Here is a 16,877-nt window from a genome sequence, read left to right as displayed (position 1 = left end):
AGAATCATATTCTCCTTAATATCTCTCTTATTAGCCAATCATCAGGAATATTCTATTTTCAATTTCTTATTCCCACTTCCTCCCTCTCATAACTTACAATGTTTTCTGTTATCCAAAGTGTTTATTTAGAGATAGCAGTAGAGAAAGCAACTTGCTTGTCATTAATCCCTTTCCTGAACCCTGAAAAGAAGCATATCTAGCATATATCAGGAAGGACTTTTCATATTTAAGAAAGAGAAAGCTAAGAGACAATATTTGTGCTAGCATCATGATTTAGACATGGATCTAATAGGTTGCCATATCCTTTTTCTATCATAAGCACTCTGTGAACTCAATTATCTACATAAATTATTATTTAAGTAATGTCTTGTGTATGTCCCCATCCCATCCCACTTCTCAAAGTGGATGCTGAATTTTCATTTAATTACTTGTTCAAAAAGACCTTTGGTGACAAACATAAGAATTCACACATTGAGCTTCCAGATGCAATTAGTATTTCTATTTTATAAGAACAAGAATTTCTTAGGATGGTGAAGCACAAGGTGTGAACACAGTAGACATTTAATACTTGTTTGTTAAGTATATTAGTTGACAGCATAGATTGGATTTTGACCAATGAATGGAACACACATACATCAGAATAATTTCCAAAAAACTCTATGTTCCTTTGGATCTTGTGTATTGGGCGGTATATAGAGGGTTTGAACAAAAAGGCAACTGATACCAAAACATGACTTAAGCTTGAGAGAAAAAATGGAAAAAAAATGCTGCTACCCCTGCAATATGACCAAGAAGCCCAGGTTCCTTAGAGAAAATGAAATGACAAGAAAGATAGTACTTTTTTCCTGATCTTACAAAAAAACAAACATTTCTTTAATCACATATTACTTTAATTTGAATTTGGTCTACATTTCAATCCCATCTCAAATACTTCCTAGTTGTGTGACCACAGATGAATCTTCTCAGGGGAAAAAAATAGAATTTAAATGATTATATTCTCTCCTTTCAGAGTCTGCTTTCAAAAAATAAGATTTTTTTTTTCATTTCTAGAAATATAGTAGAAAATTAAAAGATTCTTTAGCTCCTATCAAAGATATAGGCTAAAAACATAGAGAATCCATGACAAGCTTTATTTTACTTCACAAAAACCACAAAGGACCTACAAGCACATCAACAATAGAAATACTTGTGTCCTTTTATTAGGAGTTCCATATATTTCAGAGACCAGAAATATGCAATTATAATAGTGTTGATGTTCCTATCCAAATTTAGATTTGACCCCCATGAACCTGCACAGTCCACATAAATCGCAATACCAATGAAAGGCAAGATACAGATTTGTCCTTCAATGCATTTAGGAAAACTCAGGTCCAGGCAATGTTGGTTCTGGAATTTAGCATTATCTATGAACTAATTCTAGGCCTAGGCCTAGTCAGTTTGGTCCACAAAACTTTGTTGCTCTACAGTTGCCATCATTTTGTGTTTGTGCCAAGGATTTCAATTGATATACATTTAATCTGGCTGTAGAAACAGAGATCTTTAAGCTTTTGAGATAGAAGATGTTACTATTCACATAGTATTTTGGGGGAAGGATATTTGTAAGTGCCATCTCATAAACAAATCTGGTTGTTAGGTATTTTACAGTGTGAGTTGATGGTACTTTGGAAGGGAAAAACACTCATGCTAAATATTTATTCTAGAAGCTTGCTACAAAATTTAAAATCCTCACCATTCAAATAACCCATTTGTAGAAATGTCCTATCTCAAGAAAAGTTCTATTATAATGAAAATATTTCAGAGACAAGACATCAAGTTACTATGACTATCACTCATATTACAATAGATTGGTTTAGTCAAGTATATACAAAGATAATCTCTGCTGGATAAAGAAAATGAGGAGAGGGAGTCTTATGAAGAATGAACATGTAGAAGATATTAGCATGGTTTATTCTGAACAGCTCAGAGTTGGCTTAAAATAAGCTTCCCTGATGTAAAGATAGATTCCTGGCCAAGAAATGAAACAAAATAAATAAATGCTCCCCAGTCTACTGAGTGATAACCAAAATTACTTGAACCGAAGACTATTTATGAATTAAAATATATAGAAAGGTAATAAAAGTCCAAATTAATTAATATCAAAATATAATTGGTTCATTTCCAGAGGCTTTGATGAGTAGGTAGAGGAAGCATATGAAGATACTGGATATCTGAAAAGGGGAAGTGAAGAAACACTATTAAGTAAAATGAAGGAGGCATGAAAATAAACTTCCTATCTTTCACAATTTTACCTAAAATTTTAAAGCCTACTCAAACATCACTTCTTAAAAGACATTCATTCCTTATTAGTTTATAATGAACATACTCTTAAGCTGTTACAGCTTGTAACTGGCTCTCTCACAAATGGTTACTTTAGGAGATTTTATAAATCATATTTTGACAGCTTGTCTCCCACTGTCTTTGTCAATAGGGAAGATTTTGACCCCCCCATTTATTCTTTTTATCACACCTTAATGCAATTTAGTAGTGAAGAGCTTTACAAAAGAAATATCGGAGCTACATCATTAAAATAAATCGTAGATAAAGGTTGGCACTGCAAAAGTTCGGGCACCAAATTGCGAAGTTCTGGACTAGCTCCTCTGAAGGGCTCAGAATAAGTCCTTGTCAGGATAAGCAAAAGTCCTTGCCCCAAGTTGGGAGCCAAATTGTAAAGTTCTGATTATTTCTCAGTTGTAATCCTTCTCTGGGAGGAGGTTTCTTTTCTCTGTCCTCTTCACTTGCAAATCCACAGGATGTCTTCTCCTTGATCCAATCCAGAACTCACTTTACTAACTCTAACTTCTTTTATCCTCCCAGAGAATGGGCGTGTAATAACTCAGGGGCTTGTAGGAGAAATACTTCAACCAATGAATTTGCTTCTCTTAAACATGCAAGCTCCTCCCCAGAAGTTCAAAGGGTTAAAACTCCCCTTAAAGGCCAGAATTACAGAATTGTTAAGTACTGACTTAGCACTTAGTAAGAACCTAATATCTCATTATCTCATGAGCACTTAGCAAGAACCTAACAAAGGATAAGTGTGAATAAAACCATATTTAATAGACAATTTTCATAATGAATAAAGGATTTTCTGGCACATTATATTTCAAAAGTATTTTAGATGCATTTAAACATTAATTTACAAACTGAAAAGCCATGAATGTACATTTTTATATATTTTTCTCTTTTTCAGCAACCTGAGAGACCCTGAAGTTTACCCTTACATATAGTTTCAAATAAAATATAAAAACTGAATGTTAAACAATATTATCATATGGAATGCAAATACATTAATTTTAGTATAAATATGTAAAGTTTCAGTTATAATTGTATAACTTTACATAATATGTTAGGGAACAATATATATGGGAATGTCATGTAGATATTGTATTTAGAATTTTAATTTCCTTTTTATTCCTTTCAACTCAGTCTTTTGTAGCTTTTCATTCCTCTTTCAGAAAGAAGGGTAATTACCGAAAATCCAGTGTTAACAATGGAAGGCACAGTTTTTCCTCTCTGTAAAAAATAATCATACAATCATATCAATATGAGATCTTTCTATATAATACACATTTATTAGTTACCTGTAAAGTAAAAGACATTGTCCTAGGGAAATACAGAAAAAACACAGTTCCTCCACCTCAAAAAATTCTAATATACTATAAAGGGAAGGTTAAGAGACAATTGAGAAATAAATATATACAAAATAATTTAAATAGGGAGAAAACACTAACTAGGAGGATCAAGGAAGGCTTCCTGTAGAAGTGAAACTGTAGCTGATGTTGATTATAAAAACAAGCATTTATTTAGCAGCCATTATATACAAACTACATATCTATATCTATAAACATAGATATCAATATCTATATCTATAAAATTGATTTTCCTTAATAAAGGCTTTAGAGGGGTGGAGGAATTAAATGGAGAAGTGAAGAATTTTAAGTGTAAATAATCTCAAGAGTTTTGATAACTATTTCAACCACCAAGGGACCACCTTCTTTTAAAAAGTTCTTTTTTTATCAATAGTATGTTACAATTGAAGAAAAAGTTAGTTATTTTGTCAAGAATCAGATGAGATATATGCTATGTAATGGTGATTATTTAGCTATTATTATATGAACTGTTATGGCATGTAGAGCTTTGGTATGAACAAGCAAAAGCACATAAACCATAAGAATTATAAAAAAAGATATGGAGCAAATGATGCATAAATGAAATATATGACCAAAAAGAAATTGCCTTGGTCATTTGTAGAAAATGAATGATAACCAATGAAAAGTACACGAGACTCCCACAGGTATCCATGAATTTTCTAGAGAAAGCAACAGAGGCCTCCACTGTAGGTGGACCTCTTAGGTTAAACCTATAGGGATATATGTTTAAAAGCTGCACAGGATGAATAGGTATGGATATGTTTCCATCTCCATTGTTGGAGGAAACATCCACATTAATGATATCACAGATCATTTGAGTATTTCCTCACAAACTTGTGAGGTTGTTCAAGTATCATTCCCATTTTACAAAAAAGAGAGAGAGAGAGAGAGAGAGAGAGAGAGAGAGAGAGAGAGAGAGAGAGAGAGAGAGAGAGAGAGAGAGAGAGATTTTCAGAGAGCTTTTGTAACTGGCCTTGAATAGTATCACAACTGGTTTGGGTATTTTGTCCCTTATATCCTTTTTGTAAGTTCAATTCATCAGTTAAGTGCCTATTGTCCACTATAATCAGAGTCTACTATTTCTCTTTCTGAATCCTTGTCATAGGATCATAAGTGTAGACCTATAAGGGACTTTGGAGATAACTTAGTCCAACTATTTTATTTTATAGATGAATAAAATACAGATCAGAAAAGGTAGGAATTTGCTTAGAATCACTAAACAAGTGGCTAAGGTAGGATGACTCCAAGCAAAACACTCAAGTCTCCCACTACTCAATACACCCTCCCACTAGACCAAAAATTGTTTAAATATTTGCCAACACAGCCTGCTTTGCATACTGATCTGAAAATAGAAATGAGTTCCAGAACATGTATTCCAAAGACAAAGTTTGTTTTCTACCTCCCCTTTTTGGTCCTTTTTTTCCTTCCTCCCCCTCCCAAAGATGCATCCACTATTATTCCCTCTAACTTATTCCCTCTAGCTACCCCATATGGACCACACCTATTTATAAAATCTTTCTTTTTAAAGAAGTGCTCTCTGCTCTAGTTCTATCTTTCTTTCCCCTTATCTAAATATGTGTTCCATTATCTCAAGATTTGCTAGTTGTTAAGCAATTAAAAATAAGAATTGATTGGCCAATATTAACTTAGCATTTTGCAAGCAAACTATACCATAATAGAAACTTTTGGAGTAGAATAGCATAACCCAAAGAAATGGCCCAAGTACATGTCATTAGTTACTTATGCTTATTTTTAGATATAGAATCCTTTCAGCAGCATCCCTTAAGATTTTCAGTACTATTTATTATGAAGAACCATTCTTTTTGATTGAAGAGTGATCATTGACATATCAAATTTTTGTTTCTTCTTGTCTTCAGGGTTATGTTGGAGATTTACTTTCTTTAAAAGTTTGTGAAAGAAGTAGAACTATTTATTCTAACTATCATAAAATCACTGAATTTTAGATGGGGAATTATCTAGTTAAACTTCAATATTCCATATATGATGGAACTAAAAGCCAAGGACTTGTTAAAAGTCACATCACTTATTAATAATAAAACCTGGGCATGAACTCATGCCTTTTTTGCAATTACGCTAAGTATCTTTTTCAATATTATCCACTCTTCATATATTTACATTTATAGCTAGATGTAATGTAAGCTCCTTGAGGACAGGAGCTTATGTGATTTTTGTTTTTGTCTATCTAAATGTATTACAGTGCCAAACACATAGTAAATAGCTAATAAATGGTTGCCAAGTGATTGATTACATATGAACAGAATAAAAAAGAATATATGCTTGGATTGTTTTCATTTGTGCATTTCTGTGGATGAACATATATGAGCATACATAGCCAGCCATTCACATACAATTGTGACTAATGGTGGTTAACCAAAAGTCAATTGACAGATTACTTGTATAGTGATTCTTCAATTAAATTGGGCTTTCTTCACAGCATCTGAGAAGCAGTCAAGGTAATGGTCCATGGTTCTTTAGTCTTTTGTATTTGAAGTCATTTTAAGTAGTTTGCTGTAGCAATTTTTATGTTGGACTTTAGCTACTGGCACATATCCAATACATATTGTACTTGTCTTCTTCATTTGTAAGCTCCTTTAACTTAATTTACTAATGTTAATAGTACTTATTTCAATGGTCTTTGTATATGATGTGATGAAATTCATTCACAAGGAACAAAAGTACAAGAAAGGAGGCAAATAGAAAGGTCATCACACACAGTAATTCCAGTGCGGTGTTGACTATCGTGTATGCAAATAATGGTCAGAATGTGGTTTCAGATGTTGTCCACTTCCATTAATCAATGATCTGCTTTTATTTTCAATCAACTGAAAACAAACAAATTAAAAAAAACACATTAATTCCTCATTAGCAGTTATCCAGAAAATTCTGACATTTAAGCAGTTAGAATTTAAGCAGGTTGTTTATTTCCAGATAATGAATACAATGTAAGGAGTAGCAGAGTTGGGACTCAGATAAACTGATTTCAAATTATGTTTCTGTTTCTGACTGTAATCTTGGACAGGTTACTTACCTTTTCCAGAACTTGGTTATGTCATCTCTAAAATGAGGGGATGGGACTAGATGGTCTTGAATATCTTTTACAATTCTAAACAAATGATTCATTGACAAGATCATAAAATTCACTCTTTCCATATAGATCTAAGATTTAACCAGTATAGAGAACTATTGTTTAGCACACTCTCTCTACCAAGCAATTTTTTTTTTTCCATTTATAGACTTAGAGCATTGACTGGGACACTACAAATTTAAGTGAGTTTTCTAAGGTCATATAGGCAGTATATGTCAAAAGTACAATTTCAATCCAGGTCTTCCTCATTTAAAAGCAGATTATATGCTTTCTTTAAATTTGAAGTAAACTTCCTTTTAATTTTCTTAAAGATCATTTCTCATTAGCTCCTCCCTCCAAAAAATTCCCTAATACATAATGTTTCTCTTTACTAAGAAAAAGCTAGTATTTAATAATCATTGAGATTTGCTAAACAATTTATGTCTCTTACCTTAGTTAAGCTTCAGAACAACTTTGTAAAGTGGGGCCTATAATAATGATTAGCATTTATAGTTGAAGATATTGGGGCTCAGATAAAGTGATTTATTTATGGGAATATCATTATTAAGTGTCAGAGGAGAAATACTGTATGCTTCTCTAAGTCTCCTCTCCCTTTGTTTTACACTAACATGTTTTTTTCAAAGAAATAACAATAACAATAGCAACTTTAATTTAAGATTTTAAAGGTGTTTTACAAAATATCTTGTTTTGTCCTCACTAAGTCTGGGCTAAGTATTATTACTACAATTCTCCTTTTTCAGATAAAGTAACTGAGTAAATAACCAAGGCATGATTTGAATTTTGCTCTTTGTGCCACTAAGTTTAATATATTATTCAGTTTCCGTTCAAGGGAAGTATTTATATTGGATACCCTTTTATGCCAACTTTATGTTTAAACTAATCTCCCCGAAATGTTCTTAGGAATAGAAGACAAAGAAATTTTGAGAATGTATAATCAACCTACAATTAAAGAGAAGCAGAACAGCATAACTAGGCAGAAGAATTTGAAGAGGCAAAGTGTGAAACATCAACTTTCCAACTTATATTTCAAATTCTGGGGTAAATTGAGCCAACAGGAGTTCTTCAGATTAAATTCTGCCTTTGGAAAATAACATCAATATACCTTGACTATATGAGCTCTTCAACTTCATTGGAGTTCATTAAAGACTATCCAGTCTCCAAGTCTTGATTACAAGCCTAGAGTACTTTGTCCTCAACTGTCATCTCTACTCTTCCCCAGTCCCATTCAATTTTATGACTCTGTCAGCCTTCTTTTGGTCACTTGTATGACCTTTCCTGCTTTCCTACTTTTTCCAAGACTTTACTGTAGCAGTCATGCATTCTTTCTGGTGCATATTCAATGTCTTAGTTCTTCTCACATCACTAAATTCTGAGGTATTCCCAATTCTAAAATAAACAATGACCAAAATTTTAATATCATCTTTGCTTTTCTCTCTTTACTGGTAAAATTTTTGAAAAAAAATTGTGAGTATATGATTCCTCTATCCATACACTCCAAATCTTGTATTCAAGGGTTTGTTCAAAATCATTTATTAGATGGCCTTTCTCCCTTCTTCTCCTTTACCCCCTCCTCTTTCTCTCCCTGAGCCTCTCTCCCAGTGCCTTTCTAACTGCTAAATCAAATGTCCTTTTCCCTATGTTCTATTTCCTTCACCTCTCAATTAGTGAATGTTTTATTCTTCCTTTTATTCACAAGACAATGTGCCATTTTGGTTCTTCTCTTTTCTCCTTTATTTGCTCCTCATCTTGTTTCCAACCTTTTAATGATTGCCCAGTTCTTCACTTCTTTACTCTACTCCTACAACTCTATATCTATATTAATGCCTTCCAAGCTTTTATCTTTCTTCCAAGATCCATAACTAAATTTCGGCTACCCAAGGACATCACTGACAGAGTTTCATATTGATACCTCAAATTAAATATATTCCATACTGAACTCATTATATTTTGTCTGTTTGTTACTTTTATTCTTGGCTTTTGTCTTTAGAAGGAAAATAATCAAATAATTGCAGGGATTGTAATATAATTGTGCTTCCCTTACCACTCCCAGACAAAGTAGTATGAAAGTTGAATAGAAAGATGGGGGGGAGGGAAGGGAAGGAACTACAGCACTGATCAAAGTAAGCCACAGGCCAGAGAAGATCAATCAACAGTATAAATTTCTGCTCTAAAATTAATGTAGTTGCATGTAGAAGAAGAAAGAAGAGGATATCCCTGATTTTTCCCCCTTTTTAAAGGAAACAAGTCAATTTAGCATCATGAAAAGAGAAACAAAAAGTCTCCTAGCAGAAAGAGTCTCTCTGTGCTTTCTGTGTGTCTCTCCTGCTTTCTTTCTTCTGTATTTCATGCGGTTTATCCTTTTAATTTCAAACTAATTTGAAATACAAAGACTTTGACTTTCTTAAGTTGGACTCTTTAACTCTGGGGTATGGAAAAAAGCAAATGTAGAAATCATTACAAATCAAAGTTTCCCCCAGGCTCCATATATTATATATTGAAAATCAGATTAGTAAAGAAGAGTAAGAGGGAGGTTTCCTTTCTGGGATGGAACTTATAGGACTTCTTCTGACTAAGTTGTAGTAAAACTATGTTATTTTGTGAAATGGTCATTTATCTTATTTCTGAGATTCATAATCTCAGACTTTTTTTGAATCTTTCTTCTTCCTCACTTGTTATTTCCAATGAGTTTCCATGACCAGTGGCTCTCAACTTTACAATGCTGCTCACATCTGTTTATTGTCCTCATCTAGTGTAGCCCCTCTTTACCATCTACCTAGATTGCTTTAATCTCTTGACAAGTATTTTCCCTTCTACTCTTTCCTCCACATCAATCCATCATACAAAATGATCTTAGAATAAGATTTGTTATGTATACATTTCATCACATTACTCTTCTGCTCAAAAATATTCAGTAAACACCTCCCAAATAAAGTTCTAATTGCCCTGCCTACTGGTAGAGGTTCTCTTTAATCTCATGCCAACAGGACACTTTCATTGTTACATCATATTACTACTAAGCCCTTCTATTTTTTGTTCCCTGGATGCACTATATAACTCCTCATTACAGGTCTGTTTTTATCATTAGTTTCTGTTATTTGATTTCTGAATTTCTAAGTCATTATTTAATGTCACATCCTTCTTGAAGTTTTACCTGATGTGCTGCTGATAACTTTTTTTTTCTCATTGGGCGTTATATCATACTTTGTTTTTAATAACTGTTTAGAATATTTATGATGCAACATATTGTACTATGGTTATTTGTGTTTTTATCATATCTCTTTACTAAAATATAGCTTCCATGACAGCAGAAAATCTACCTGAAGGAAACATTGTATCTTCCCAGTACACTACCCCATAATAAGCAATTCATAAATTTGCCAAATTTAATTATTGAAATGAACGTTCTGTTCCATAACTTCTTTAGACAATATAGGGGTTTGCTAAAACACAGTTTCTGTCATAAGGGAAATCTCAAAGGAGTTTATTACTATTATTATTATTATTATTATTATTATTATTATTATTATTATTATTATTTTCTTCCCACCTTTTTCAAAATATAGCTCAGACTGGACTGTCCTCTGTCCCTTGCAAATACTGCACGTATTAATAATGTTTTAAATACTCCATTTAAGTGTTCATGTGATATATTAAATAGTAACAAACCACAATCTCCCAACATTCCAGAATAATTTAGGTTTTTGAAGTGAAAATAGCATTCTCTAGAATAATTCTTATTCTTGTATTCCTATGTCTTTCTTTCCTGTGCTTCCTTCCCCCCTCCTTTTTTTTTTTTAACCCTACTTAAAGAGCGAGTCTCCTTTTCCATACTTTAATGGTAAACTCCTACTTAATTGCAGCAGTACTGAACAGGTTAAAATAGTTAAGCTCTGCTTAATAAACAACATCACTCCCCTACACCCCGCCTTTCCCCCAGTCTCTTCTGTTTTTCTTTCTCCAAAGTAATGCTAAGCCAGCATAAGGGCAGCCCTTAGTGCAGGGAAATGGAATCCCCTTGCCTACTTCCTGGATTTTAGGAATTCTGCTCCTTCAATCAACCTACCCTGGTCCACTTCGGGTACCAAGAGAGGGGAAAGTAGAATGGAGGCGGAGCTGGCAAACTAGATTTCCATACCATTTTAACCCTCCCCCAGCAGATACAGTAACTGTTCCAGAGGACTCTAACTCCCCCACCCAACCACCCACTCCCAGAAAGAATACCAAAGTCTCTGGACTTGGGGATACGGTAGTAGATAAGTAACTCCTGTATACAATGAATTGGCATTCCTTCCACCTGTCTCTTCCATTTGCTTACTGACCCCCCCCCACACACACACACATACTGCCTTCCTTTCTCTCTGGCCTTCCTTACTGTCTACACCCCCACACCCCGACATCCCGCGCACCTCCCTCCACACCAAGTCCGGACGCATTCTCCCTGCAGAAATCTCACGCCAGAGGACTTGCCCTGCCCAGGCTGCAGATGCTCTTGGATGCTCTGTCCCTTCTTCATCTGGAGCTGGGGCACAAGGAAGAAACCAGACTGTAAGCACTGCGGAGTTCAAAGAAGGGGCAGAGGACTCCCCGGCCAGAGGCTGCCAGGGCCCCCTTCTCCTTCTCCTCCAGTCCTTCCTGTCCATTCTCCCCTCCCCTCGGCCAGCAGCTCTTCTCTCTCCTTTTGCTCCGGCTTGCTACCCGCCTTCTCCGGTAGGCTGCCAGGCGGACCCAGCCTGCCTTTCTCCGAGCCTTCACTACCGGGTCAAGCTGAGGAGGGGAGGGAGCTCAAGCAGCAGCCCAGAACCCCTCCCCTGCTCCCCATCCAAGAAACGCTCCTTCCTCTCCTCCTCCTGCTCCATCCCTCCTCCTTCTTTTCTGCTGCCAGTTACAACTAGTACACTCACAGTTGCTGCCATGGATATCAGCTAACCACACACACACACACACACACACACACACACACACACACACACAAACACACGCAGCTACTGACCCCTAGTATCTCAACCCTCCCCCTTTTCCCTTTCCCCACCCCCATTCTCCCCCTCCCTCCCTCACCAGAGCAGCTACTGCTCCGGCTGCTGCTGCCACTACCGCTGTTCTCCTCTCCGCCGGGGCCACAGCCTTGAGTGTCATTCAAGCGGCTGCCAAACACCACCCCAAGCTCTCTTATCCCAGCTTTAGCCGTCATCCCCTCCGCTTGCCACTTCCCATTCCATACTTCCCCCAAAGGGGAGGGGGGGAGCAAGCAGGGAGTGGGGCCGAGAGGAGGGAAAGCGAAGTCTTACCCTTCTTACCCCATCTTACTCTATCATCGTCCTCTCACCTCCCGGACAACCCCAGAAATCGAAGCATAGCAGGGCAGAAGACCCTACTGCCATGTCTAAAAGCTTGAAAAAGAAAAGCCATTGGACTAGCAAAGTCCACGAGAGTGTCATTGGCAGGAACCAGGAGGGCCAGTTGGGCTTTGAACTGAAAGGGGGAGCCGAGAATGGACAGTTCCCCTACCTGGGGGAGGTGAAACCCGGAAAGGTGGCCTATGAGAGCGGCAGCAAGTTGGTACCGGAGGAGCTGCTGCTGGAGGTGAATGAGACCCCCGTGGCGGGGCTAACCATCAGGGATGTGCTGGCGGTGATCAAACACTGCAAGGACCCTATCCGACTCAAGTGTGTCAAACAAGGTAAGCACAGCTTTTTTTATTTGGGTGACGGACAGCGAGATTCCGTCCCTGAGGCAGGGAGGGTTGAGGGGCGTGCGTGTGTGCAAAAGGGGGTGTGTTGTGTTATAGCAGGGTGGGGAGATAGAGAGTTGTGCCAAAGCTGGGAACGTTTGGAGAGTGCTCGACTTGGGGTAGTTTAAGGACGGAGGAGGCTAAGATTCAGATGAGGATGTTTCTTGGTATGCAACTTTTTTTTTTTTTTTTTTTTTTTTCATTAGAATGAACTTGGTCTTGAAGGTGAGGGGAAAATTGAATGTGCGTCAGTGGCATCCCTCTGTGTGGAACTAAGTGTTGTGGAAAGGAGAGTGGAAGGAAGGAAGAACTTAGGGAGCAGAGGCACCGCCAGCGGGGCAGGGAGGAAAAAGCACTTGATGGGAGAAGGGAGATGTGCTAACTAGACAGATGGGAAGATTCTAGCGACCCGGACTGGAGTCGGGTACTGGAGAGAAAGGGAAAGGACAGATGACTTTGGGCTCTTTGACAGCTACTCTAACTTTTTTTTCCCCTTCCCCTGTTTTCTGTCCCCCCTCCTCCTTCACTCTCGTCATGTGGGTAGATAGCGTCATGTGCAGTACAAAGTAACCCAGGGCAATATTTAGACAACCTTGACTTCTAGGGATGACACTAGGCACATACGCAGGGTGCTGATGCAGTGGAGAGTTACTGGTGCTGGGATTTTCCAAGCAAAATGTACTGGCTGTGTGTTTTTTTTTTCCTTTTTGAATGGAAGTGCCATGGAGGATTGCCTCTGTGGGTTGGGCTTTTCCCAGACAGGGGTTATTGGTGGGCGTGTTTCTAGAAGGAATGGATGGAAATGCCTGCTGATTACCTCCCTGGCTCCTTCAACTTTCAGCTCCGGAGAAATCTATTCCTAGGACCCGCCACTGGTGTGGAAATAGGAGGAAAGGGATAGGGGGTTGGGGGAGGGAGTGCTGGTGCTGGCTGAACTCTAGCTATCTTGCTGGCAGTTTCTGTTTAAAGGAAAATGAGATTCCCCAAGGACGCAGGAATGAGATAAAAGTTTGGCAGAGGGAATAACTAAGTAGAATCACATAGAGACTATTCTTTCCACATATATATGCATGCTTATTCATAACCATAAATTTTGCACATTTCACGTTTGGGGGGTCCAAATATATGTATGTATATATATATATATATATATATATATATATATATATATATATATATATATATATATATATATATATATATATATACATATCTGCTTGTAAGATATTTTGTGGGGGGTGTATTATAGTCATGTTGTAAATAGGTTGAGGTTTGTGTGTGTGTGTGTGTGTGTGTGTGTGTGTGTGTGTGTGTGCTTATGTGCGCTCACGAGTACAATTGACTAGCAACTTAAACTCTTTTCAAGATATTTTGGCTTTCAAAATGACTAGATCCATAAATAGAAAAGTTTAAAAAATGAATTAAAAATGAAATGCTTTGAAAGAGAAAACTTAAGGCAGAAATAGTTGGTTTGAAGGGGATTCTATCTGTGTGATAGAGTGGAAAGAAAATAGACTCGAGTTCAAATCCCATCTCATGCTTGTGACCCTGGCAAGTCATTTAAATTTTGGGATCCAATTTCCTGTATTGCAAAGTGAGAAAATTTCAAGCATTAAATCTTTGACTCCATGGCAACTTTAAAAGGAGAATTTTTCAAAAATAGAAAAAAAATCTTCATAAACTTAATTATTGAGAATTGAATTTAAAAGGCAGAGTTAGCTATAAATGTGATGTCTTATGGTTTCCAAAATTATATACACATGGATAAGCTATAGGGATTTGTTTTTTTTTTTTTTCTTTCTTATGTCTGTTCTATACAGATCCAGCAAGCATAACTTCATGAGATTTCAGCCCCCTCATTGCTTTTAATATGACAAATTATAGCCTTTAACATGCCAATTATATGTGCATATGCATTTGCAGATATCTACACTCATATATGTATGTATGTGTTCATATATAGAAGCCACATGTTTATATAGAGAACATTTTGTTGAATAAGCATTCTGTTGAACTTCACTGATTAGCTAGCATTGCTGAGCTTCACAAATAACTCAGTTGCATAGTCTGAAGAGACTTTTGTATTATCATGAATAAAACTCTATTCCACCTTGTGGCTTAGTTGTGTATACAATTATAATATTAACATGATTCTTTAAAATTTCACCAAAACATCTGTGGTTTCACTAAAATCCTTCATTCTTCAATCATTACAGATAAGAGAAAACTTACGTGTCTTTATTATTTTATGATGGATGTGATATAGTGATGCTTAATACTGGTCAAGCCACTTTACCTCCCTGAAACCCAAGTTTCTTCACCTGCAAATTGATGGAGTTTAACTAGATGACACATGAGGTTTCTCCTCGGTCTAAATCTGGTTATAATCTTAAAAATTTTTCCTTCTTTTTCCAAAAAAGCACTTTGACACAGAGGCAACTGGCAACTTCAGAATAAAATGTATACCTTCTATTTGTAATGTAAGACTCTCAGCTTAAGTACTTTTGAAATATGCTCTACTTTCAATTGATTATAATTTTTAAAGTTTCCATTGATTTATAGTGAATTATGGAGTCACTGTTTAAGTAAACTGAATGAAGTCAGTTTTGAATAGGGGAAGGAAGATTTGTTTCATTAATAAAGGATATTCTTGGTTTCAGAAGGGATCTCTAATTTAATTTGTACTATGCACATCAGGTAACACAATTCTCAGGGAAGATGTGGAACTTACAGTTTTAAAGAGTTTGCGGACAACAGTGAAAGGTTACGGCTAACTTTCTCAAGATTATATAGACAGTATATCTCAGAGACAGAATTTTCATTTATGTTTCTAATTTTGCATATATCTCTGGAAGTATCTCCATTTTAAGATATTGCTATCCTGTAGTCATTTGTATGTAGGTTAAAAGCATATATTATTATTATTTTTAATCATTTAGCTAACCTCCTAGAAATCCCCCTTTTAACTTAATTTTGAATATTTGCAATTTAGATATGGAATATAAATGTGGAAAATATTTTCCCAAACCCAGTTTTGGTAAATTATTCCTTTTGTGGTTTTAAAATAATACATTTTCATTTCCCAGGTAATTTGCTTTTAAATAACTATTTTATAGTCACTCATTTAATTAAGAAATTGTACTCACAGGAAAATTTCTTGAATAGTAGAAATCTGTGTATAAACACATACTTTCATATATACTGTATACATATTACACACACACATATACATACATATTCTCATAAACATTGTAGATACAAACACTATCATAGCAGCACAGTTTCAGGGAATATTTCTGTCCTACATTTCTTGGACTGTGATTTCCAATGGAGTACCACCTGGTGACACTAATATTCATATAGCATAGTTTTCTATTTAACTACTTACAATGGAAAAGAAGAGAAAACAAGAAAAAAAAAAGTTGTCTATGTGGAATAAGGTCAGAAGAAGTAGCTTCCCTCAATCTCCTTCTATTCTAGAGAAGGAGAATATTTTGCCATTACTCATCTGAGGACTACAACAAATAAAATAAAATAGGATTATTGAGAGTCTAATATTTTGGTAACTTTGAAATTTAATTATAAAATATTTTTACCATTTTAAAACAAAGGTAATGATGATATCTTTCATTTTGGCATAATTTATTAATGATATTTACATAAATTTTTGCTATACAAAATTAATTAAAACAGCATACTCTTGAAAGGACTAATCAATTTTGCATTTTAAAAATGAGGAAAATTAGTCTTAGAATGAAATCACAACCAGAAGGGTGTAAATACCAGTCACTACTCATAACATTTACAATGTGAGATCTTTCAACATATGCATTATAAGCACATTTTTCTTTCAGTGACTTGAAACTCAAACATGCAAATTTTCGAGGAGCAAAAATGTACCACAGATCTCATCTTAGATTCTTTCTACTTTAAACAATGGCTTTCAAAAACTCATTTAAAAATAGCAGACTAAAAAGTTGATAATCCTTTTCCAATTATGTCAGTCATTAAGATATGTTGGCATTGTGAAGTTTTTTTAAACTTAGAAAATCTCTCAAATTTCAGTTAGAGTTGAGGTCTAATAATATTTCTAGTGGGGGAAATGCAAAATGATTTACATACTTAAAGTCAAATTCTAATATATAGTCTACTTTTTAGCTGGAAGATGAAATAAATCCTTTTCTTTAAGCAAAAAATTAATCTTGTAGGTAGAGGTAATATTAAGTTGGATGAAATATTTAGCAGGGGCTCTAGATATGTCACTCCTGATGCTGAGTAATGGACAGCTTCTTTATACAAAAATAATATTTTTACTATCCTTTTATTTCTACCATTCACTCCTTCCCCCTATTCCAGT

General features: G+C 35.6%; 1 protein-coding gene and 1 long non-coding RNA gene across 7 annotated transcripts in view; one reads left to right on the top strand and one right to left on the bottom strand.

The window, feature by feature from the left end:
* Nucleotides 1–1,109: 1,109 nt before the first annotated feature.
* On the bottom strand, nt 1,110–11,731 carry LOC141543372 (uncharacterized). Of its 2 annotated transcripts, XR_012482429.1 has the most exons (3): nt 11,694–11,731; nt 11,199–11,311; nt 1,110–6,529 (listed from the first exon to the last, which is right to left on the bottom strand). It is a non-coding gene; the product is annotated as an uncharacterized LOC141543372 (long non-coding RNA). The 2 variants fall into 2 exon arrangements; XR_012482428.1 differs by lacking the exon at nt 11,694–11,731 and having other exon boundaries at nt 11,199–11,578.
* MAGI2 (membrane associated guanylate kinase, WW and PDZ domain containing 2) overlaps nt 11,594–16,877 on the top strand; it is a 1,692,369-nt gene continuing 1,687,085 nt past the window's right edge. For all 5 annotated transcript variants that reach the window (XM_074268482.1, XM_074268481.1, XM_074268480.1 and 2 more), the window contains exon 1: nt 11,594–12,469. In XM_074268482.1, the coding sequence (XP_074124583.1) occupies nt 12,169–12,469 (301 nt within the window). In that variant the 5' untranslated portion in view covers nt 11,594–12,168. The remainder of the gene's footprint in view (nt 12,470–16,877) is intronic.

This window comes from Sminthopsis crassicaudata, chromosome 5, assembly GCF_048593235.1.
Source record: "Sminthopsis crassicaudata isolate SCR6 chromosome 5, ASM4859323v1, whole genome shotgun sequence".
Taxonomy (NCBI): domain Eukaryota; kingdom Metazoa; phylum Chordata; class Mammalia; order Dasyuromorphia; family Dasyuridae; genus Sminthopsis; species Sminthopsis crassicaudata.
The sequence above is the reverse complement of the archived record's forward strand: the minus strand, read 5'-3'. Positions and strand labels throughout refer to the sequence as shown.